The following is a 25,964-nucleotide window of genomic DNA, read 5'->3' on the forward strand; positions in this document are numbered from 1 at the left end:
CAGTGAGCAGAGATTGCGCCACTGCACTCCAGCCTGGGGGACAGAGGGAGACTCTGCCTCAAAAAAAAAAAAAAAAAAAGAAAAAAAATTGTTTTCCTACTATACATGGTCTGTATTGCCAGTGGTATGTGGCTGAACTGTAAGTACTCTCGTGTAAAATAATCCTTACTAAAGATTGTCTTATTTTTTATTGTAATTTTAAGTTATATATTTTTAATTGTTAGGTTAAACATATGCTGTGATTGCTATAGTTAGTATTTTTTTATTTTCTGCACAGGTTGTCAGTCATGTTCCTTAAAATAAGAATAAAGGCGATTTGATTATTTGAACCTGAATTGCTGTAAAAATCCATTCACCTTTTCATTGACTCAATGTAATGTGAAATTCAGCTTAGGCTGTTGACATCACTGGAGAATGTAAAGGGTTGCGTATTTATCTTTAAGGTTCACCAGGAGAAACGGCATTTAGAGCAACAGATCATGGATCTGAAAGTGACAAGCATTTTAGAAAGGTAAGTGTAAAAGAGAATTGTTCACGTAGGTAGTCTTGAAAGATTTTTTAAAGTTTTTTCTTCTTTGGAAGATTTTAAAATGATAACATCTGAGGAGCAAATTCAAAAGCATCCAAATAGAGGTATTGTTACTAATCTTAGTGCAAAGTACAAGGTATTACGTGGCAGTTCTGGAAATATAATTGAGAAGCCCATTTCCTTCACATATGTTCTGTGAAACATTAGTTTCAAGGGTTGTCCCCAAGAAAGAGTTTTGTTGTTAAGTGTGTGGGGGGAGAAAGGCTGGTTTAGACAAAGCAAGCAGGCTTCTTTTCTTTCCCTAGGACTTCTCAGACTGTAATACATTCATGCGCATTGTGAATTTCCAAGGAGTCAAAGCATACAGTGTTTTCCCGAATTACTTACCAACAGAACCCTTTTGCTCATGGAACATCTTATAGGGACTAGATTTCACTTTGGGGAAACTATAAAGGGAATAGGAAGTGGGTTATTAGGAAATAAATCAATTCCCCAATATTGATAGTTAACAAAGTTATGTATGGGGTTATTTACGGTGTGTTATTTTCAATACATATTCATTAACAAAATCCATATGAAAGTTCTAGGAGAATTGCTGAGGCAGAATAACATACTTTGCTCTGTATTTATAATGCTCATGTATTTACCTGATGTTTTCTGAGTCTTCACTTTTTTCATTCTTTTGGAATTGGTAAAATAACTGATTCCTTGAAAGTTTTTTTCTACATAATACCTAGATAAATAGATTTATAGAAAAAATATTGTATGAATGTTTTAACATTAAATATGGAAAGTGTAATTTTTATATTGGAGGTTATTGTAGTTTTAATACATCGAGGAAATAATTTTATGTTTATTTTGGAAGCAGGAGGAAGAAATAATTTCTATAAATAGATTTTCATCTCTTTCCTTGTTCTTCAACTTTGAACTTTTTACATTATATTCCAAATTTTAATTATATTTCAAAAGATGTTTTTCTTTTGCCTTTTAATTTTATCTTTTGGAGAAAAATGTCTGTCAAAATGTATGTACGTGTATTTGTCTTTTGATTTGATCTTTTTTGACACTCTTTTGCATTGACATTATTTTAACCAAAGGACACTCTTTGATTGTTCTTGCTACTGGGGAAAAAAAAAATAAGTAGAAATTAGCTTAATATTTGTGGCTTATTTTGAGTGAAGGCCTTAGCCCTTAAGGCAATTAAATTTAATGTGGAGAGAAGATCTAATCTAATGGGGAGAAGGAGCCTTTGTTACAGGTATGGTAGTATGGTTCTTTGAGTGACAGGATTTCTGTTTGCCAAATTGGTAATGGCGAGGTCTGTATGTCAGTTTTCTCTCTGATATGGCCTAGGATCACTTTGGTGAATGAAAAACCTGTTTAAGGGCCTGACTCAGATAATTCTCTTAAAACCCTACTAAGATTGTAAATGAATAATCAGTAATTGAACAGAAGCTCTGCAATAGAAAAGAAGCCAGATAATTATTTTTGGAAATTTAATTATATTTACAGATTTTATTTTATACAATAGACATGGAATTAAATTTATTACATTATGTTCTAATTTACTCTTTGCTTGTTTTAATTTGCTTGTTTGACAATAAATGTCCTTGTAAACTATTTCCTTTTGACTTTTTCTCAATTTGTGGTGCTTATTTTGCCCATTAAAGACTTATCAATTATTTTTTTTTCAACTATTTGTTATACCTACTGAATCTAGAGTTGTAATTAAGCTACTTTCATTACTGGTTAAGTCAAATTATAGCAAATGCTACTATAAAAATTTACTATCCAAAAATGTATCTCAAACCCTAACTGATGGTTTCAAATTCTATTGTCAATAATATGCAGCATCGTGTTTGCAAAGTTTGGCTGTTACTTGTGATGCTTGAGAATGATGAGTCACTCAGCTAAGATGCAGATAAACTGACTGATTTTGAGTCTTGTGTGCAAATTAATGGTTGAATGTAAGCATGCAGAGAGAGACCTTAGCTTAGCAGTACCCTTTTTGAAATCACTCTGACATCAATTTTGAAAATGTGGGCAATAATCAGAGGTGGTAGGGTGGCCAGGCTTTAGCTGAATACTTTTTTAACTGGTTCAGTCTGAGGTCTGAAAGCCCCAGATTTAAAATACTATTTAGAGGCCGGGCGCGGTGGCTCAAGCCTGGAATCCCAGCACTTTGGGAGGCCGAGACGGGCGGATGACGAGGTCAGGAGATCAAGACCATCCTGGCGAACACCGTGAAACCCCGTCTCTACTAAAAAATACAAAAAACTAGCCGGGCGAGGTGGCGGGCGCCTGTAGTCCCAGCTACTCGGGAGGCTGAGGCAGGAGAATGGCGTAAACCCGGGAGGCGGAGCTTGCAGTGAGCTGAGATCCGGCCACTGCACTCCAGCCCGGGCTACAGAGCGAGACTCCGTCTCAAAAAAAAAAAAAAATACTATTTAGAGTTTGAAGCAGTCAAGTATTAGTTTAATGGTTGTCAGGTTTGTAACAAAGTTTCTGGCTAGACTTCTAGAAATGTAAAAGTATATGTGAATCAGCTTTTTAAGAAAGTAATAATAATTGAAAAACATTTCTACAACTAGAACTAAAGAAAAGAATTGTCCTTTCTAGTAGGAAAACACATCTGGAGAAGTGCTGGCAAAGAGCAGAACAGTTAGGACCATTCAAAGTCAACTGAAGTGAAAGTGACGGGGAGCTAATGAGGGGAGCACAAATAGTTTGACTTCAGTCAGACCAAGTAAACAACATGATGAACCGATAACCTGTGATTCCCAGCCTGGGGTTACTACTGGAGTTTTAGGTGTCCTGGAAAGTTATAATACCGGTCTTCAAAAAGTCTACAGAAAGCATAGATTTCCACATAATGCTGCTGCACAGGCTAATGAATTATCAAGTTTCTTTGGTTTGGCCTGGATTTATATCTATTCAGTTTGTGGACACTAATGAATTATTTATGTCATGTTAATCAGAAGTTCTGATGTGATTTGATTAATGAAACATTTAAACAAATAGTAAAACCAACCATTTTTAACCTCGCCCTACTATCTTGAGGTATGACTGACATACGTTAAAACCACCTCTTAATAAATGCTTCTTGTTAATCAAAAATTTGAAAACGTATGTCCGCTGGAGGAAAAGAGACATAGCCCTTCATGTGCACTGAATATTATTGAGACTTGGAGACCTTCAGAACTACCTGAAGACAAATTGAAGTGCTGCCTATTTTAGAGAATTGGTGGACTAATTCAATTTGGTAGTCAGCAGATTTCTGTATATCAGTCATCATATATACAGGTGACAAGACCACTTAGTTCATTCCCTTTTTTAGATTCTGTAAGATTATTGTGTTCCAGTGAAATTGATTTGCAAAATGTGACATTTTATTTTCTGTGCTTTTGTTCTATGTTTCTGATTGGTTATAAGCATCTCACAGAAGTAAGGAATACGGCCATTCGGAAGGCAACAAGCACATTTGTAATTTGTAGAAAATATTTGAAGGACTTTTTCATGGCCCAAATCATGAAAAGTAGTAGTATTGTTTTAAGTATAATTATTAAATGATAATACATTAATGTTCTTTCTTGCAACATATTACTCTCTTTTTTTTTTTTTTTTTTTTTGAGACAGAGTCTCGCTCTGTCGCCCAGGTTGGAGTACAGTGGTGCAATCTTGGCTCACTGCAACCTCCGCCTCCCAGGTTCAAGTGATTCTCCTGCCTCAGCCTGCCGAGTAGCTGGGATCACAGGCTCCCGCCACCACACCTGGCTAATTTTTATATTTTTAGTAGAGACAGGGTTTCACCAGGTTGGCCAGGATGGTCTTGATCTCTTGACCTCATGATCCTCCCGCCTCGGCCTCCCAAAGTGTTGGGATTACAGGCGTGAGCCACCCGGCCCTCCGATTCTTAATTTTATGGTTTATGTTGTACCTCCCCAGATGAAGTGTCTCTTTTCTTTTTTCCTGCATGTTTAGTTTTCACTCATCCTTGTAGCACAGCTCAATTGTCACTTTATGAAGCCTTCCATAACCTTCATAGCTCCATTAATTATACTCTTCTCAGTGTTTAAAACACTTGCCATATGAAACACTATTTACTTTTGCTTACATTCTTACCATTTAGTCGGCCATTTCTGTTACTAAATCTTTTTCTCAGAGCACCTGGGATAGTGTTGCATCTTAGTAAAACCAGTTGATTGGTTTAACTCGGTAGAGGCTGATTAAAGTAAATAAATCTGGCTGATGCCAACAAAATTTTGGTCCCCTCAATTTTTTGCTCTGATTACCTGCAGATTCTCCCTGGCCTTCATATTTGGCAACCATTGAGGAGAACAAGGCTGTAAAAGTAGTTCATGTACTTGATATTCTGAATTGTAATTAAGCAGTGTGGCTTAAATAGGATTTGCTTTTCTGGGATTTCCTATGCAACAAATAATGTAGTAACTGGAAATCCAAGTTCAAGGCACTGGCAGATTTGATGTCTTCTGAGGACCCTCGGCTTCATAGATGATGCTTTCTCCCTGTATCCTCACATAGCAAAAGGGGCTAGGCAGCTCTGGCCTTTTTTTGTAAGGCCAGTAACTCCAGAAACCTCATGACCTCATCACCTCCCAAATGCCCCACCTCTCAATACTATCACATTTGTGAGGTTAGGTTTCAACTTTTAAAATTGTGGAGGACAAAAATTCAGACCATAGTATAGTATTTCAAGATTACTTAAAATCTTCTCTACCAAACTCATTAACTTTTAGGTTAGCACAGTATTTTCATTTGATATTTGGTTTCTAGAGTTATTACTGATTTTCTTGATCTGATGTTATAACTAAAAAAAAAACCAGAACATTGTACGTGAAATGAGACTGAGATGTGAAATGAGACTGAGATAAGGAAGCTGACTCAGAGATGGAGATTAAAAAAAGAGAGATGAGAGATTGAGATCTGCAGTGTCAAACTGACAACAGCCAGGAGTCAGGAGACATTAAGAGACTACATCATCTTTGATTGTTAATGATTATTTATTGTTATTTATAAATACTACTGTATTTTATATATGATATATATTATTTTTAAAAGTATTTTTGTGCATTTCTTGAAAGAAAAATTGCTAAGCTTGGGAAAACATGTATTGAAAAATGTGGTTTCTACATCTGAGGAGTGTATCTTGCACAGTAGGTGCACAGATTTCTTCCTCTTCCTGTTCCACGTGGCCTTAGCTTAGAGGCTGTGTGGCCATCACTTGGTATTTAGGGTAAGACTGGTGCACAAAATCAAAGACGGGTAACCTTGGTATAATTGTAGTATCATGTAAATAGCTTTTCTATGTCTAATTCTTGTTTTCTTCCTACTTTTTCAGAAGGTCAATTTCAGTTAATTTCAAGTATCTTTACATAATAGTGCTTCAGTAACAGGCGTGGAAGGAAAGTGACATGTCCCTAGAGCATTTTCTTGAAATCTAATAGATGATTGGAGTATTTACCAGGTAGTTGTGTATATACATAAGCAGTGAATTCGAGAGGAATTTTTAAGCTATAAATAAAAAAGCACGGTGTGCCTCATAGACATGAGTAGGAAATGTGGAATGTGGCTGATCCAAAGGGAGTGAGTTATCTCGATTAATCACAGTCAGTTACAGATTGAACTCTTTGTTCTACTCTTTGCCCCCTTCTCACTATTGCACTTGACTAGTGTTAAAAAAGAAAGAAATGTGGAATATTTTCTCACTGCTTTGGGATTTTATAAATGAAAATACTAGTGGTATGTAAGTACAGCAGGTACACTACTGTATAAACCAACATAGGAAGCCTTCTTTAAAGGGAATTGTTTGAGAAATTTGAACACTTGGATGATTTGAATAAAGGATTATGATAAATGACCAAATGAATGAAAATAAATCAGGTTACTCTTCTTTCTGCTTGATAAAGCAATTTTTTTTAAGGTAAAAATTATGAGAATGATGAGGGTAGTAGTTAGCATTGTCTTTCTTTGATAGATTTGTTAATGATCATAAAACTGATTTATTTAAAGACATGTCTTTGTATAACTATATTTTATACTTTTGTATCTGGAAACAGATACTGAATTTCAATTGTCATGTGGAAGAAATCAACTAGTTTTATCCTTTGATTTATAGTAAATCAACCAGTTTCATTTATTGTCTAATATTGGCAATGATCACAGCCTAATGTATCAAAACTAACAAACAGAATAAAAATTCTCCAAATTATATCCAGATTTTAAGACACTTTCTAATTATATAAAATTAAATATTTTGGGCAGTCTTTTTTTTTTTAACTCTGAAACTATTTAGAAGTCCTACTTTAGAATATCTTAATAAATACCCATTTTCCTCTTTTTATTTTTGTAACTTGGGTAAAAATTGAGTCGATTGTTTTCCCAGAACGCTGTTCTTAAACAAATGGTTACCTCATTCATTAGAACTTTACTTTTTTTAGGATTTCTAATTAAGAAAACATTAGGCTTGTAACATTGTCAAATCTTGGTTGTCTTTCCTCCACATTTTTTGAGGTCAGTTATCTAATAGGCCAACAATTAAGCTATGTAGGAAATGACGTGTATTTTAGTATGCCACATGTGAATATGCTGTATTAAAAATTGTGTCAATATACTATTTTATAATTATGAAGTGGAATGAATTTCAGAAATAGAAAGGGTGATTTTTTGTGCTTAGGTCCAAACTCTGTTTTGTTTTCATTTCAAATGTTCCTAATAACTATATTGTCTCCATATCTTAATTGTGTTCTTTTATAGCACTTCTGTTTAGTAATTTGTATATGCTTGGCTGTATTCTCAGAGGCTGTTTCTATTTAATGTCATCAGAACAGCTCATAAAAAAGTAAAAATTCGGTCAGACTAGTTATTTGATGTTATATATGAAATCAAAACAGAACCTGAAATATTATCTTTTAATTTAAATAAAGAACCCTAAATTTTAATCAAAGGTATGCAGAGGCACATGGAATATATGACTTAATGTAAAACCTTGATTAACTTGATGCTGGAAACCTGTTTCTAGGGACCTTTACTTGAATCAGTGAAATATCAAGAAAAAAAATTTACATGAGAATAATAATTTAATAATTAAGTAAGCTAGTATGATCTTCAATCAATCCTGAGAGAATCATGGTTGAGAATTAGAAAATTTTGACCAGTAAGATCAACACTGTTTAAAAAAAAAAAAATCTGTATTTTTGTCCATATTTGGTGTATATCTGGCTCATTTCATTTAGCACTTAGTATTGCACTTTCCTTTTCACTTTTTAAACTGGGCTGTTTTATTTTTCTGAGACATCTAATTTACTGAGGAGGAAAATGGAAATGCAGTACAGAGCCCAAGGGTATGACAGCTCTAAATGAGTTTCCATTTCTGTTTTAAGTTAACCATCCCTCCCTATCTTACATCTGTTCCTTTGTTGCGCCCTTTGGTTTAACATTGTTCTCCTCCCCGATTTCCTCTTCTCCTCATTGTGAACTCATGGCAGGGTCTGCTTGGTGAGCTCATTCTCTTACAACAACAAATTCAAGAGCATGAAGAGGAAGCGCGCAGAGCCGCTGGCCAATATAGCACGAGCTATGCCCAACAGAAGCGCAAGGTGATGGATGGTTTAAGGGGGCTACCGATACATTCACACTAATCAGCCATTTCTGCCAAGATCATGTCGCCTTAATCCATTCATGGACTCCAAATACAAGAAATTAATTTGACAAAGTAAACATACAAAAGATATATCATAAATATGGAACTTCTCTCGAGTGGGTAGTATAGGAAAAGCCAAAAGTAACAAATTCAAGCAGAGTTGTTTTAGTTTCTGAAAATTAGGTTATCTGTAGGGTTCCTGTATTTATATTTAGAATAAAATTAGGAATTGCTGTTTATGTGGTCCAGTTATTGAGTCACCCTAAGTTTGTAGGCATCTTACCTACCTACTTGCTCCCCAAGTTTTTATTTCCAAAGTGAAAAGGATTGTTGTAGATGACCAGTTTACACTAAAGAATAACATTTATTTATTTGTTTTAGCTAAAGTGTATGGATAGGGAACATTCATGTTCTTATAGAAGGAAGTTATTTTGACTTAACTTTTAGGCAAAAGCACGTAGTTCTTATACACATTGACAAACTCATTGCGTACATTTTTCACGTTAATCAAAGTCAGCACAAATAAATTTTCACCTTGGACCACTGAAGGTTTGAACACTGGAAATTTGATATCATCCTGGTTGCTAAAGAACAAGTTCTAATAAAAGCGTAAGTCTATACCAGTATGTGGCTTTTGGTGCAATCAGCAGGTCCATAAAAATATTATTTTGATGGTTAGGTAATCCCACCATGTAGATCCCAAAGTTCATGTTTGGAAGAGACTTTTAGGTCAAAGTGAAATAAGTGTAATGAGTTTAAAATTATACTCTGAGATCTTGAAATCAGCTAATTATGTTACATCTTATTAGATCAGAAAAGTTTTGAAGTTATATACAAACCCTAGTCAGGAACAAAGATTCAGTCATATAATTCTTGTACATTCTGCTATTTAAATCAACCAATATTATAGATAATGATTTAGTGCAGTAATTTTGCTGGCTAACCTTACCTCATTTGGTGGTGGTTAGGACTTCAGAGTACTCACCATAGTTTCATTTATTTTTTCAGCGTCACTTCCTGGCTTTTCTCAATTCCATGGCTGTGGAATCAATTCCTATACATATTTAGCTTTGGTGAGCAAAAACATAGGTAGAAAAAGAAAAGAAGTGGGTCTCCTACCTGGTTAAATTAAAGTAGCTGTGTTAAGCCAAGGAGGACTTATTTTGAACGGTGCTTTAACAATCCCTGTTCTGTATGCTGTGACTATATCATTTAAATAGCCTGACAAATTGGATGCTTACTTTAGTTTCGTTACAGACAGAAGGGAGAAGAGCGAGTATGTTCTTACATGTTACTTAGAAATAAGAATGTAGCTGTAGTTACATGTTGTTCTTAAGTTTTTTTCATAAGACAACTTGAAATGTGTCCCATAGGCCTGCTATTTAACATTCTGAGATATGACTTCAGATCAATGATGAGCTTTTGAATCTGACAAATCAAGAGATATCCGTAATGAATACTGATTCATTTTCTACATTGCTGGAAGCTAATGTTCATTTTAAGCCTCCTTTACTAGCCTTTATTTGGGCTTAGAGATGTTATTCGTCTTTCTAATATGTATTGGGTTATCTGTTTAACCCTTTTATACCTCCCTTTCCCCATTTGTAAATTAGACACTGGCAAGACGTTTTACCCTGAGTAGAGCAGCAAACAGGGCCTGTTCCTGCCCACATTGTAGTTACCTTGAGGGGAAGAAAATGGGACTTTAAAAATAATTTATGCTCTTTTATAGTGAAATTATCCCTCTTACTCTCCGAAAGACTGTTACCTTACAGTATCCTCCACTCCTTTCCCCCTGTAGTTACTACAGAGATGACTTTTCAGTTCTTCACTGCCATAATGATCCAAATCCTGATTCACGAGATTTTTATCATTCCAGGCATGTGAGGTTTACTTGATGCACAAAACCACAGTACTTTTTGTTGTTTTTTAATTGTTTTTTCTCCCTTATCTTCTTGAAAGTCTAAGTAGATCATCATTTTGGGTATCTTATTAGTAGCAACTAAGAAATTTTCCCTGTATCTTCTGAGCAAAAGAACTCAAGCAGAGACAGAAGATTAAAACTACCATTGGTACTTTTGCCTCCTATGGATATGTTCATATACATAGAAGTTTTTACAATGACCTTTTTATATAAGTATTTCAGAATTTCAGAGTGGCCTCAATGGCTTAATAGGAAGAAATACTTGAAATTTTTAAATTAGGCTTGGTTTTGTGAGGAGCTAGTAAAGGTTTTTCTCTTTCAGCTTTAGCTTGTTTCTGCGGAGGATTCCGCTCTTTCTCCATCAGTTTCATAGCCCTGGAATTGTAGAAAAGCTCTGGTTTCAAGACCATTGATACCCATTTCTGTCAGGGTGAGTTTTAAATTTATTTCATGATGCAAACAATATCTTGAACATCAGGACATGAACTTGCTCTTGTTGTAAGTCAATGAATTTTATCAGTAAATCACATCAAAATAAAATATACCCCATTTGCTAGTTAAGACCTAGAGTGACAGATTGAAAATAGCTTGTGTTATTCTCTTAAGAAAATATATAAAAATTATCATCTCATCAATCTTAAATGTTTGTTTTATAAATCTAAACGTTTTTATCTTGTTTCCTAGGAAATATTAGGTCTGATTTTTTACTTTACCACCAGTTGTCTTTTATTTTACTTTATTTTTTTTGAGACGGAGTTTTGCTCTTGTTGCTCAGGCTGGAGTGCAGTGGCACAATCTCAGCTCACTGCGACCTCTGCCTCCCGGGTTCAAGCGATTCTCCTTCCTCAGCCTCCCAAGTAGCTGGGATTACAGGCATGCGCCACCACATTGGGCTAATTTTGTATTTTTAGTAGAGACGGGGGTTTCTTCATGTTGGTCAGACTGATCTCGAACTCCCAACCTCAGGTGATTGGCCTGCCTCAGCCTCCCAAAGTACTGGGATTAGGCGTGAGCCACCGTGCCCGGCCAGCTGTCTTTTAATATAACATTGTGATTAATTGTGATGTTCCATTAAACTAAGGAGAGAGGAAACATGCTGGTAAACCATGTGTGAGTTATTCATTGTACCAGAAAGGCAAATGATACATTTAAATACTCCTAAAATTTAAATTTATAAACATCTTAACAGTTGTGATCATTAAATACTACTAATCTAGCATAGAAATTGTATTTTTAATATTCTGCTAACCTTGTGTCATTTTAATTTTTTATATAACCTTTTTATTTTGCCAAATTAAATTAACCTTTTATAGCCCTTGGCTTATACTAAACATCCTAACTTTTTTGTTTAATTGTATTAGTTTTTAAGTTATTGCCCCAGATGTCAAGTAATGTTGGATTTTCTATAATAATTTAGGATATATTGCCTGAAGTCAGTATTTACATTTAAAACTAAAACAATTTATACTAATACAGTTTATACATTTCATACTAATTTAGCTACAGTTGGATAAATATTTAATGGAACAGAGTAAATCAAAGTACCTTTTAAAATGAATTGGAAATTAAATCCGCGTAACAATTTTTTATGACCACACTGTTACGGTGTGATGGCATGCCAAATGATCATAATGTGGAATTATTTATTTCTTCATTGGCTTTCAAGATTCTGTTCTTTAGTTTGTGGACTCCTCTCCAACTTGCTTGTCTCCTCACAGTTTAGGAGACTGTTAATAATTCTTGTCCATCCTACATAAACACACACAGTCAAAATGAAAAAAAGCTTCTATCAGCAGGTCTGTGCTTGCTGTACAGGAATGGGAAAGCAATTGAAGTTTGCATTATCTTTTTTCTAATTACCAAATCATTTTTGGAGCTATTTAGGCATAGACTTTTAAGGAAAAAAAAAATGTGCAAGGGTTGTCATCTATATTGTTGAAATAAAAAATTGAGGAAATTATGAGAAAGTATTTAGAAATAGAAATTAAAATCTTAACTCTTCATATTGTGGACAAGAGTTATTAATGTCTACCTGAATGAGCAAATCATTTAAAACTTTTTCATGTATATTTGCTGCCATGTTGTGTTGTGATTGCTCAAATAACCAATGAATGAAGATCAACAAGGATTTAAATGAAGAAGAATATGAATTTAACTATTTTCTCCTGTGAAATAAGTTCATATTTACAAGTTTTGATTTTCAGAAGTTAGACAATTATTTTTAAAGGCTGGGGATAACAACTTCTGCCTCTTACCAAGAAGTCAAAGCACAGTTATGTGAATTTGTCATAAATTACATCATTTTTATTATATTTGATTATTATATTTTGTATTTATAATTGTATTGTGACTACTTTAAAACCTGTTATATAATAAAATTGTTTGTTTTTTAATATTTTATTTTAGAATTACTAGCATTAATAACAATTTGAAGTAGTTTACACAATACCTGTGGGTTTTATTTTTGTTTTATATTCAAATTAATTTTAGTTGCTTTACTTGGCTTCATTGCTATGGATGCATTCTCTGTATTATGAGTTAGCAGAGCTTTCCTTGAAACTGAATTTAAAAGCAAGCATTTGGCTCCACTTAAATCTCTGAAAATGCGCAACTTGTTCTTTGCATTTATTATATAATTCGCTACTTATGGTACAGAAATGGATACAATACAAAAATATTTCCCTATAAGATACACTGTGACCAATGAACTTTTTAAATAGCTGTCAACAGTAACATGTATTTGACTTTTCAAAACACATTTCTGGAGGGATATCAGTGCTTTATTTCCCCAAATATCTGAGTCCCTATGCTTTAGTACAAAACAGCTTCTGAAGAATTTAGTAACCATATGTGTTGATTTCTTGTTTTTCTAACTAGTCTTTCATAAGAAATGACTAGAATAGCAACAGGAAAATGATTGCCTTTTAAGGTTTTTGTTTCTCAATATAAAATTTTGGTGAACTATTTTTATTGATAAATACAGATATTTTTACTTTCTTAAATCACTTGATTTAAAATTACTTTGATTAAATATGCATATGAAGTCAGTTTTTTTAACTCTCAATACTTATCAAAAAAATTTAACTTGTTGCACATTCTGTATAAACCTAATTCTATTCAACTAAAATTATTTTAAACATTTAGGTGTCAGACAAAGAGAAAATTGACCAACTTCAAGAAGAACTTCTGCACACTCAGGTAATCGTGATGACTAAGAAAATCTAGGGACTTTTAAAAATTATATTCGAATATAACTTTGGTGATTGGACATTTATTTTTTCAACAGAGCAAAATTTGGAATGTTAATGATAGAACCTTATTATCAATAGATGCAAAAGCTAATTGAGAAATAAGGAATAAAGATGGAACTAGATAAGTATGGAGTTAACTCATTTATATGTAAAAACCTATTTTGAGTGAATCTTACGCCCAAAAGGAAGAAAGTGGCTTGTCCTTAAAAACCATGCTTGCATTTTTACATTGATAAGCTAATACAGTTAAAGAAATTTGAGTTGAGTCCACCTCATCGTTCTAGTGGGCTCTCAGGAAGCTTTTACTTTGCTTCACAAGTCTGAAACCAGACAATGCTTATCTAAAGTTCTTTTTCTGGCACTACTTAGAAAAGCTATTTTCTTATAGTTGGTAATAAAATTATTATTTTAAGGACCTATTTTGTGCAGTGTAATGAGTGGATAACATTCTAGTACAAAATTACCCTATCACAGCCCAGCGCGGTGGCTCACGCCTGTAATCCCAGCACTTTGGGAGGCCGAGGCAGGTGGATCACGAAGTCAGGAGATTGAGACCATCTTGGCTAACATGGTGAAACCCCGTCTCTACTAAAAATACAGAAAATTAGCCACGCATGGTGGTGGGCCTGTAGTCCCAGCTACTCGGGAGGCTGAGGCAGGAGAATGGTGTGAACCCAGGAGGCGGAGCTTGCAGTGAGCCCAGATGGCAGCACTGCACTCCAGCCTGGGCAACAGAGCGAGACTCTATCTAAAAAAAAAAAAAAAAATTACCCTATCACTCAATCATCAGTTTTTCTATGTAGGTAACACTGACATGCATTAATTAACTTATTTTTTAAAGTTCAAAGAGTTACTGTCAGCTGGGCATGGTGGCTCATGCCTGTAATCCCAGCACTCTGGGAGACTGAGGCAGGAGGATTGCTTGAGCCCAGGAGTTTGAGACCAGCTTGGGCAACCCAGAGAAACCCCGTATCTACAAAAAATTTTTTAAAAATTAGCCAGGTGTGTGGTTTGTGCCTCTAGTCCTAGCAACTGGGAGGCTAAGGTGGGAGGATCACTAGAGCCCCAGGAGGTCAAGGTTACTGTGAGCCATGATTGCTCCCTGGCCAACAGAGCAAGACCCTGTCTGGAAGAAAAATTAAAAAAAAGAAGAGTTTATCTTGGATCTCTTTTTTGTGAAAAAGTGGAACAACTACAAGTTGAGTATCTCTTATCTGAAATGCTTGGGGCCAGCATATTTTGGATTTCAGATTTTTGAATTAGGGATAGTCAATTTGTAGTATATGTTGAGTCACAGATTTCTTTGGTATCTATTTATTGCATCTCAAACCTCACTATACCCTAGACTCAACTGTGCTCTGAGTGGCACTATATATATGTTTTTAAGGCTTCCTAGCCAGGCGATTCCAGTCTGCAACCAGGGGTAAGAATCATTGGTCACAAAGCACAGCCTCTGGAGCACATTAGAAATGCACATTCTTGACCCCGTCCCATACCTACTGAAGAATCAGAAACTCGGAGTGAAACCCAGCAATCTGTTTTTAAAAGCCCTCAAGGTAATTCTGATGCATTCTAAAGTTTGAGAATTATTGTCCTAGAGCTTTGAGAGACAGCCAAATAGCACATCTCTTCAGGATGGCTACAGATTGGCTTCTGTACCACAGAATGTTTCCATCCCCAGAAAATGTAGACCCCAAAATCGATTTTGTGCTTACAAAGAAATGAGTCAGTGGAAATTCTACCCTCTTATATATCCCTTGATATAAACCCTTCAATTTGTGCAGCTGTAATTGGCAGCCACTAGGCACTGATAGACTGTATTATGGAGAATTCACTGGGTTTTCTGTATCAATGATGTCCAATAGAAATATGCAAGCCACCTGTGTAATTTTTAATTTTTACATTAAAAAATGGTAAAAAAGAAACGTGGAATTAGTCTTAATAATATATTTAACCTAGTCTATCCCAGATAGTATCATTTCAATATGTGATCAGTATAAAAAATATTAATGAGGTGTTTTACACTTACAGCACAATCTCACTTCAGACCAGCCACATTTCAGGTGCTTGATAACTACATGTGGCTAGTAGTTGCCGTATTAAACAACACAGATCTAATCCTTAGGTACTACCACAATTTTGTTATGTATACTATTACTAAATATAAATGAATAAGTTTATGTAAAAATATGTTTATAGTAGAGTCTAGCTAGTAGTTCTGTCTCATACTATGTATGTGTTCAATTATGTATGTGTTCTTTTAATTTGGCTTGAGTTGGACTTTCTGTAAGGATAGAACCATGATTTCCTGTTACTTACTTTGTTCTTGAAAGATTCCAATAAACTAAAAAGAGTGTAAGGAATATTTTCTGTTATAAAAAGTATGATATTATAAGTTGGACATAAACATTCTGCTGTTTGTAGGAAGGGGTTATTTTTAATAGGTTTCTCTGTATTGTTAATGTTTTGAGAAGAAATAAAAGCTGGGAAGACAAATTAGAAAGGATCAAATTTATTTGAGAAGGAAAATGTGTAGCCAAGCAACTACTTGACAAAAAAAAAAAAATCTGTTTAGACATATTAGTCTTCTTTAAAATTCTGTTTTTATATCATTATTTTGTGTGTGTGTGTCAAATAGTTGCTTGACTACACATTTTCCTTCTCAAATAAATTTGATCCTTTCTGATTTGTCTTCCCAGCTTTTTTTGTCTTTACCAGGCTGGAATGCAGTGGTGCAGTCTTGACTCACTACAACCTCTGCCTCCCGGGTTAGTGATTCTCCTGCCTTAGCTCCCTGAGTAGCTGGGACGACAGGCACCCGCCACGACGCCCGGCTACTTTTTGTATTTTTAGTAGAGACAGGGTTTCACCATGTTGTCCAGGATGGTCTCGATCTCTTGGCCTTGTGATCTGCCCACATTGGCCTCCCAAAGTGCTGGGATTACAGGCATGAGCCTCTGCGCTCAGCTTATATCATTCTTTTAAATATTAATATATTATCTCTGGACACGGAAATACAACAAAACATAGAAGAGTTTGAGCCTCTGACAGACCTCTATTCCCAACCCTGCTTCTCTACTAGGTGACCTTGGGCAGGCTGTCAGATATTCCTTGCTCTTTATTCCTAGTCTGTGTAATTCCTGCTTTATGGGGTTTTTGTGAAGGTTAAGGGAGTTAATGCGTTTGCAACACTTACTAAGGAGTCTGTCACATAATGCATGCTTGGGTACTGCTAGCTATTATTATTTTATAGCATCTTAAAACATAAAATAATGCGAAGAAAGGGAAGAATCTGAATTTTTGTCAAATGGCCCTGTAATATGAAGACTTAAAATTTTGGTATAATAGGAAATATTCCCTTCTAGAATGTACTTAAGAACTGCTTGTTTAAATTCTTACATTTTTAGTATTTCAAAATAATTTTTTCATTGTGAGTAGCAAGGAATTTTCCAAATGAAATTCTTAATTATGATAGAAAATTACAATTATTTCCACTTTTTGTAAGAGATAATAATCATTGTTTATTTTATTCCCAGTGTTTTCATAGATGCTTTTAAAATGTAATACATTTTAAATAGGAGATATGACTTCCATATTTTGGAAGATTTTAATTTAGACTTTATACTATTTGATAACCCATCTTTTTCTTATATAGTTACACTTATTATTTTGTTGCAGTTAAAGTATCAGAGAATCTTGGAACGATTAGAAAAGGAGAACAAAGAATTGAGAAAATTAGTATTGCAGAAAGATGACAAAGGCATTCATCATAGAAAGCTTAAGGTATTCTAAGTTTATCTTGTTTATTCTCAAAACTTTACTGCTTAGCATTGTGTGTTCATCAGTACCAGGTTTTAAGGAGCTGTGAAGTATGCTGTCGTCCTTTTCTTTCTAATCTAATGTCCTTGGAGGATGGAAGATCTCTTCCTATATTTAACACATTTTAAAAGTTGTAGTCTCCAAATGCTTGTTTTATACCATGCCCATAAAATCTTTACATGTTATTTCATGTGAATCAGTTTGTTTTTCTGAAATATCTAGTTTATCTCTAGGTTTAACTTTTACATAACATTTTATATAAAATCAGAATTGTTAATTGATGGACATGTAAGTGACTTATCATTATTGCTTTGCTTGTATGCCAGTGAATGACTAGACCACTTTCTTCAGTTTTTAAAAAATTAACACTTTTTTTCTAAGGAGAGCTTTCTTAGGCATTTTAAAGAATTTTTGAAAAAGTATGTGCTGGTATTATTACCATCAGCACATTGGTGAACTTATTTATCAATAAATTGAGTCTTACTATTCCCCACCAAACTAAGCCATATGTGCTAAATTGAATTGAAACAATTATTTAACTTAAACCTCATATAAGTAAGCAGGGTTTATATGTAGCAAAACTACAGTAAATCATGGCATATATATTCTGTAGTCACAGTACAAAGATAATATTATAGTTCTAGCTTAACAAACATGCATTAGTAGCTTTGACTCTAAATCATGACTGCACAAAACAGATCGATAACATGACTGTTTACGAGTGGCACTTAGAACTGAGAAAAGTCATTTCCAAGTGCTAATATATGTAGAGTTTACCTCAGAAACAGTATTTTCTCTCATAAAATGCAGTGGCAATGAACATTTTTTATTTTTGGGTGGATGGGTTGGCAATTGCTTGCCATTTAATTTTTTTAGGGATTAAGAAATGAAAGGAACCTTGAGCCATCATTTTGCTCCTGCCTTAGCATTAAAACTTATCCATAATGATTAAATGCTTGATGGTACCCCTTTTTTTCAGGCCTGTTTTTTTGTTGTTGTTGTTCATTCTTTCATCAAATAATTACATGAAGCTTGTTACATGCAATACAAGGCACCACGTTCTATTCTGATTCTACAGCAAGAAACGATACAGGATATTTGCCCTTGCTACACTCGTATTTCAGCCTGCCCAGTTGTCAGTGGATACTTAACCACTCTTCCTGGTTTAACCATCTTCCTGGTTTATCCTTTATTCAGATGTTTGCTTGCACGTGCTCTCTATCCTCTTCCCTCTTTCTCCCTCATGCATGCCTCAAACTTGGCAAAGAATAATGTCATTGTCAGTTGGTTACCTGACCACCTTATTTTGCCTTTTTGGTGCTAATGGTCTTTCCTTGCATTCAGTATTAGCTCATCAGTATTAAGTAATAATTTCCATCTTATTTAATGAGAATGTTAGGAAATCCTGAATTAATTAACTTTATTAAATCATTGTATCTAAATAAAATAAACTGAATGATAAATGGACTTTTAATCTGTACTATTTTAGTTTTTACTGTGAAGATGTATTTATGTAATTTGAGAAATCAATACAATGATTGTGGAAATTTCAATTTGAATTTATCATTTTTTTCTCTTGACACATCTGTTATGTTTTTTCTGTACTTTCACTGTTTTATATTATAATTTTTTAAAATTTTTACAGAAATCTTTGATTGACATGTATTCTGAAGTTCTTGATGTTCTCTCTGATTATGATGCCAGTTATAATACACAAGATCATCTACCACGGGTATGTGAAAAATTGATAGTGAACTTGCCAATTAGCAAAAAAAGAAGCAGCTTTGCTTCTTAAAAATTATATGTATATATGTACACATACACATATATATATACTGGATGTAGGCATTTATATTTTTGATATAATCTTACATGTTCCAAGTAATGTTTTAAGCACTATTATTTGACTATTTTAGTTCATTATAAATATAAGTACATTATATTTATGAGTTACTATATGTGTTATGAAGGACGATATTTGTGTTATATAGTCATAATATTTGTAGTAAATACTGAACAGTGGATTAAATTAGCCATATGCGTGAAATTTAACCTTATAGAATTGAAAATGTGTTTGTAAAGAGTAAACTAGGTATGGAAAAGACTTACAGAAAGTTAACAACCTGGTTTTAGAAACAGTGGTTTAAATTAGCACAAGTTTTTAAAATAAAATTTTAAAATAAAATTAGGCTGTAAATAGTGGATCCAATTACTGTTTTGCTGTCCCTATTTTCCATGTGCATACATGTAGCAATCTTTTTTTATGGATTTTAAAACATTTTTTTCACCTGTACAAATTTTAAAAGACTAAAAAACCTCAGAGCAGCATTACAAATAGGTTTAAATTTTAATTTGGTATCAGAAAAATATGAGTAAGTGTTCTTTGTGTTGTGGGAAGGTTGTTGTGGTTGGAGATCAGAGCGCTGGGAAGACGAGCGTGTTGGAAATGATCGCCCAAGCTCGAATATTCCCGAGAGGATCGGGGGAGATGATGACGCGTTCTCCAGTTAAGGTAAGAAAATAGGCCGTCTCAGTGACGTTCCTTAGGAGAGTAACCGCTTCAATGAGATCTGTTCATTGTGTTGAAATGAAGACTTTCAACCAAAGAAAGAATTGATACATAGCGTTTGGAATGATCCCTAGTGTGGAAATCAGTAGGAGGCACAGCCAGGAGGCCAGTGCGGCAGGAGGTGAGTGAGGGGAGAGTGGTAGGAGAGGATGTCAGAGACCCAGTTGGGAGGCCTTTGGATTTTATTCTGAATAAAATAAGAGAGAAGTTAAGAAAATGAGAATATTGGAAGTGGAGTCAATGAATATAGATAATTTTCTAGTTTTATTGTGACAAAAGAGCAGAGAAATGAGGCAGTAGCAATTGAATATTGTTGAATTAAGGGAAGGTTTTTAACCTGTTTCCTGTTTAGAAAAAACGTGCAGCTCACCACCAGTGCTTGTTTAATTTTACGTAAACACTCTTTGAAGCTGAAGCAAATCTGACTAATTTTCAACGTGAAAATAAAATATAAAAACTGTTCTTAGAGTTATTTCTAAACAGTACTAACATCAGAATCATCTCAATCATCAGAAGGTCTGTTTTTTAAAAGTCAGATTTATCAGATGAATCTTTGGCCAACAACTTTTTGAGAATGTTGTAAACATCACACATAGAAATTCTACGTTTTCTAGGATTTGACATTTTCAGCTATTGAAAATTACTATATTTTGTAAATGGAAATACTCCTACTAAAAACAGAATGCTTTCAATAGAATGATGTCTTTTGTTTCCAAAATCAGTATACTAGAGCGATGCGAAAATCATAATAAAAGCGAGATATTTTACGGCAGAGTTGTCTTGGGGCAAACACTGCAGCTGCAAGCGCTGCTGGCAAGTATTGTCGGAGCAAGTGGGAAAAGGGTTAAAGATTTCTATATGCTGATTATGATGATTTAATAAAGGGCGGAAATGATGCAGGAAAGAGGGAAAATTACAAGAGCAAAGTGGCTAAGGTGAAGGAGATTGCAGCTTGGTGTACTAGTCCATATCTAGGCACGCTGACAGTTTCTCCATGGTCATAGGAAGAAGGCATGGGGCTGCAGAGTCTTACATTGAACAGATATTTACGGAATGCTTAATGTGTACCAGCAGCGTTCTGGGCAATATGTTGGTAAACAGCAACAACAAAGAAGATCCTTGCCATGATGGAGGGTATGTTCTAGCAGAGGGAGACAGATAATAGATAATAAATATAATACATGACTGTATAGTATGTTGGAAGACAGTAGTGTTGTACAAAAAGAAAAAGTAGAACCAGGCAAGGAGAATGGGGGTGCCAGGGTATTCGTAGATTGCATTGATAAGGTGGCATTTGAACCAAGATTTGCAGAAAGTGAGGGAGTAGTCATTTAGATATCCTGTGTTCAGCAAGGAGAATAGCTGATGCAAAGCCTCTGAGGTGGTTGTGTGGCTGTCATGTTCAAGGAATAACACAGAGGCCTGTGTGGCCAGGTCGGAGTGAAGAGCTAGCCATGGTCGGGGCGAATGATGACATTAGAGGAATAATGGAGAGCAGGGAGCAGCAGATCAATAAGGCCTTATAGGCCATTGTACAGACTTGCGTTTTATTTTAAGTAAAATGAGCCAGTGCAGGATTTCGAGCAAAGTAACAACAGTGCCTTTTAAAAGGCTACTCTTTTGAAAATAGTTATAGGCAAGATGTAGAACCAGGGAGTCCAGGCTACTGGAGTATCCAGGTGATTCTTGAGCTAGGGAAGTAGCAGTGAAAGTGATAAGAAATGGATAGATGATAAATGTATTTTGAAAGTAGAATTAACAGGATTTCTTGACGGGTTTGATATGGAGAAGGGAGAGAAGAAAAGCGATGGGGAGAGAGAGAGAATGTGTCAGTCATCAGTGATGGCTCCAGGGTTTGTAGCCTGAACAGATTGAAGGATGTAGTTTGCGTGGAAGTCTGTCAGTGGATCGAGTTTGGGGGAAGAAGATCAGGGGTTCAGTTTTGGACTTGCTGAGTGGTGATAACAAGCAGTTGGGTATAGCAGTTTAGACAGAGGTCTGGGCCAGAGACATACATTTAGGAGTCATGATCAACTATCTAAAAGTAGTATTTAAAGTCATGATCTTACTGGAGAAGATCTTGAAGGGAGTGAGTAGAGATAGAGCAAGCAGTATATTCTGGGCACTCTGAACATTAAGATGTTGAAGGAAGAAAAAATAACAAACGAATGTGTGAAGGCACAACTGGTGTAGTAAGAGGGAAAGCAGGGCAGTTCAGTGCACGCAAAGTGGGGTAAAGAAATATGGAGTAGGGTGGAGTGATAAGTGAGGTCACATGCTGCTGATCCATCAAGGAAGGTGAAGATAGAAACCAGTCATTGAGTTCACCAGTGGAGGCAAGAAAGGGGAATGTGTGGAAGTTTCCTTCTGATTTCTTCTGCTTACTCAGTGAAATACTAAGCCAAATGATCAGCTCTTAATTAGAAAGGAGAAGAGATTGAAGACTGAGGCAGGAAGAAAAAGTGAAGTCTTTTAAGAGATTCTGGTGACTCTAGGAGTGAATCAGTGGAGGAAGTCAAGTGATATTAGGATTGCTGAGTTGGACTGAAGTCCCTTTAAGTTCTGTGGACATACATTTTAAATGAATCTGTATGATTGTGTTTTGTTTTTTTCGTGTTCAGCTGGTGGGGGTAGGTGTTCAGTAATTGGAAAATTGAAATTACCAAGAATTATGGCAAGAATAGTGGGAGAAAGACAGTGAGGCTGATGCTGAAATCTTCAAGAAATGAAATCTGTTTACAAGTGCAACAGGACCTGGGCAGCCTAGTGTGATTCATCCAAATTGCACTTTTGTGGGTCTAACTATGAATTGAACTGTGTTATGTGTTACTAGTTGTTCTGTGTGTGGTACTGCGTGAACGTACCAGACTTTACATACCCCTTTTACTATCGATGGGAATTTGGGGTACATCTAACCTAGAGAAAAAAACAAAATGGACCTTAGACTACATCTCATATCATGTTCAATAATCAGTTGTAAAAACGTGGGAAAGAAACCCACCTTTTACATTGTTACTAGCACCCTAATTGTAGAGGCTGTGGATGATAGTTCAAGAAGGAATTAATTTTGTTTTGGCAGGCAGAGCGTGACCAGGCAGAGCGTGAACAGGCAGAGCGTGAACAGGCAGAGTGTGAACAGGTGTCCTTGAAACAGATGAGGCTGGTCTCTTTCCGGTGTGTCGTTGGTCCCTTAGTGTTTACTGGAGCTTCTCTTTGACCAACCCTGAATTCCAGTGTTTTGTTTCCCCAGAGCAGTGAAAGTGCCAGAATCCCAACTTAGCATTTTAACCTCCTTAGCAGCTTCTTTCTGCTTGGTTTCTTAATATGTGAATGCCTGGAAAGGAAACTGTGCACAGGATGTAGGGTTTCGTTTTGGAGGTTTATTTCTGCAGTCTGTTTTTCTCTGGGATTGTGGCACGTTAAGACGTGACTGCTTGATAACTCTGAATTCCAGTCTTGTCTACTCAGCCCAGTGACACCGCTACACATTTTAAGTTTTTCTCTTGGGCCTTTGCCCTGTGCTACAAATCAGCAAATCCTCTGATGGAAAATAGCTACAGGAAAATCCTTCCAGCTTAGGCTGGCCACTATGGTTGCTTTCAAACAGCTGTTTATTGTTTTTTAATCTAGCCTGTTTAGCTAATCTCAGTAGAAGGAGTTGTATAGAAAAGTGGCAATTAGAAGTTTAGAAGTTCTTGTGAAACCACTGACTGTTAATATACATTGCTATAACATTTCTTGGCCAGGCGCGTTGGCTCATGCCTGTAATCCCAGCACTTTAGGAGGCCGAGGAGGGCGGATCACCTGGTCAGGAGTTCAGGGCCAGCCTGGCCAACATGACGAAACCCTGTCTCTACTAAAAGTACAAAAATTAGCCAGGCATGGTGGTGGGTGTCTGTGATCCCAGCTACTCGGGAGGCTGAGGGAGGAGAATCACTTGAAACCAGGAGGCTGAGATTGCAGTGAGCCGAGATCATGCGACTACACCCCAGCCGGGTGACAGAATGAGACTCCGTCTCAAAACAAACAAAAAAACAAACAAAACAAAATTTCTTTCCCAAATATCACTCCTTGAGTGAAGCCTGTCGTAGCTCCCTTATAGTCAGTTCCATTCTCTTCTGTGGCACTCTAGGTTTTGCCACTCTCTTCTGTTATGTCTGTGTATATTTCTCCCAGCATGTAGTGAGGTCTAAAACCGGGACAGTCAGCTCTGTGTTTCCCCACCTACAACACCTGACACATAGTTCAATCTCTATAGATACTGAACGAATGAATTGTTCTTTACCTAAATTCATCTTTGAAGTTAAATGCAAGGTTTCCTTTTAGTGTTTTAGAGAGATGATTTTGGGCTTAGTGCTGTGTATAACTTTGACTGGGGAAAGAAAGAGGCAGCAGCATTTTAGGTCATAAGAGATAAAAGGAACCAGCATTCTTGTTGGGAAATCGCAACATGTGTGACATATGTACAAACAGTACAAATACAAAATTATTGCCTTCTCAGAACTACCATGTTGACAACTTCAAGGAGTGTGCCGGCAGTAGTGTGAAGAGACTCTTGGATTTGTGCAATGCAGTAGCCCTGTCTAGACCACGTAAGGGCTGTGGGAATTAATAGTAGTTGTAAGTGCATCATTACATCTCAGTTTTCTGTTACTATCAGGTGACTCTGAGTGAAGGTCCTCACCATGTGGCCTTATTTAAAGACAGTTCTCGGGAGTTTGATCTTACCAAAGAAGAAGATGTAAGTAAAATTCATCTAAGGTTGATGTGTGTAATTTTATAACCTGGATGAGCTTATAAAAAACAATTACAGAATATTTGTGAATTAAGATTTTCTTAGAATTTTGTGTTTTCCATTAGCTTGCAGCATTAAGACATGAAATAGAACTTCGAATGAGAAAGAATGTGAAAGAAGGCTGTACTGTTAGCCCTGAGGTAAGGGTTACAATTCATTTCAGTGACATTTTATGGAAATTAAATGTTTATGATTTCAGATAAATCATAACTTGGTATCGATGTTTAGATTGCTGCTGTTCCAAGATATGTAGAGCTTTTTTTTTAAAAAAAAAAAAGATCCAAATAATATATCATTTTGTGGGTAATTTTCCAGAATACTTACTTTTAGGATCAGAGAAAGAATACCATTTTTGTGAGCATCTTATCTGAATGGATGAGATACAGAATTTTCAGAATATATTTCACCAAAAAAATTCTTAACAAATTCCCCCCAAAATTTAGCAGTATTTTATTTTTATTTTTCCTGAATAGACCATATCCTTAAATGTAAAAGGCCCTGGACTACAGAGGATGGTGCTTGTTGACTTACCAGGTGTGATTAATGTAAGTATATACAAAACATGTATTTTATTTTATTCCTATTGTGTGAAGCATTTATAATGACATTTAAAACCTTTTTCTTTAAGACTGTGACATCAGGTATGGCTCCTGACACAAAGGAAACTATTTTCAGTATCAGCAAAGCTTACATGCAGAATCCTAATGCCATCATACTATGTATTCAAGGTAAATCATATCAAAAGATTTTACTATACTGATATATTTTCTTCTTTAGCAATCCAAGCTTTGCATTAGTTTGCATTACGTAAACATACAAGATAAATGCATTTTTTGCCTTCTCTTCATATTTATTTTATTAGCAAATAAAATCGAAGTTGAAATTATTTTGATAAGTTTTACATAAGCATCATTGAAATTTTTATTGGCTAGGATTTCTTTTTAGTAAATAACGTAAATGTATTAAAATCTTTCTTGCTATAATGTAGGCACAGGGGTATAATTTGTGCCAAGTTTTAAAAATCTACTTTACATCTTAAAATTCCACAGTGTCATTTTGTAATTTTTTTCAGACGGATCTGTGGACGCTGAGCGCAGTATTGTTACGGACTTGGTCAGTCAAATGGACCCTCATGGAAGGAGAACCATATTCGTTTTGACCAAAGTAGACCTGGCAGAGAAAAATGTAGCCAGTCCAAGCAGGGTGAGATCAAATTCTTTGTTGCAAGCATAGATTCTTTGTAAAAGCTCCAACTGTGATAGGGATTGGTTATTTTAAAAAAAAAGCAAACAACAGAAAAACACCTTACAACTAAGATTTATTACAATGAAAGGATAAAGCAAAGTCACAAAAGGAAATGGTACATGGTATGAAATCTGAAGGAGATCAGGCTCACATTCCCACTAGTTCACTCCCA

At 35.4% G+C, this 25,964-nt stretch overlaps 1 protein-coding gene and 1 long non-coding RNA gene across 4 annotated transcripts in view; one reads left to right on the plus strand and one right to left on the minus strand.

The window, feature by feature from the left end:
• OPA1 (OPA1, mitochondrial dynamin like GTPase) overlaps nt 1-25,964 on the plus strand; it is a 99,920-nt gene that overhangs the window by 20,489 nt on the left and 53,467 nt on the right. For 2 of the 3 annotated variants that reach the window (XM_025376130.1, XM_025376131.1), the window contains 11 exons: nt 444-511; nt 8,035-8,145; nt 13,258-13,311; nt 17,043-17,147; nt 18,829-18,915; nt 19,582-19,695; nt 24,413-24,493; nt 24,613-24,687; nt 25,021-25,092; nt 25,176-25,275; nt 25,620-25,750. In XM_025376130.1, coding sequence (XP_025231915.1) covers nt 444-511; nt 8,035-8,145; nt 13,258-13,311; nt 17,043-17,147; nt 18,829-18,915; nt 19,582-19,695; nt 24,413-24,493; nt 24,613-24,687; nt 25,021-25,092; nt 25,176-25,275; nt 25,620-25,750 — 998 coding nt within the window. The remainder of the gene's footprint in view (nt 1-443; nt 512-8,034; nt 8,146-13,257; nt 13,312-17,042; nt 17,148-18,828; nt 18,916-19,581; nt 19,696-24,412; nt 24,494-24,612; nt 24,688-25,020; nt 25,093-25,175; nt 25,276-25,619; nt 25,751-25,964) is intronic. The other variant, XM_025376132.1, reaches the window with a different exon arrangement.
• On the minus strand, nt 176-9,278 carry LOC112618725. The gene is made up of 3 exons (XR_003118117.1): nt 9,175-9,278; nt 1,177-1,262; nt 176-485 (listed from the first exon to the last, which is right to left on the minus strand). It is a non-coding gene; the product is annotated as an uncharacterized LOC112618725 (long non-coding RNA).

This window comes from Theropithecus gelada, chromosome 2, assembly GCF_003255815.1.
Source record: "Theropithecus gelada isolate Dixy chromosome 2, Tgel_1.0, whole genome shotgun sequence".
NCBI classification, from domain to species: Eukaryota; Metazoa; Chordata; class Mammalia; order Primates; family Cercopithecidae; genus Theropithecus; species Theropithecus gelada.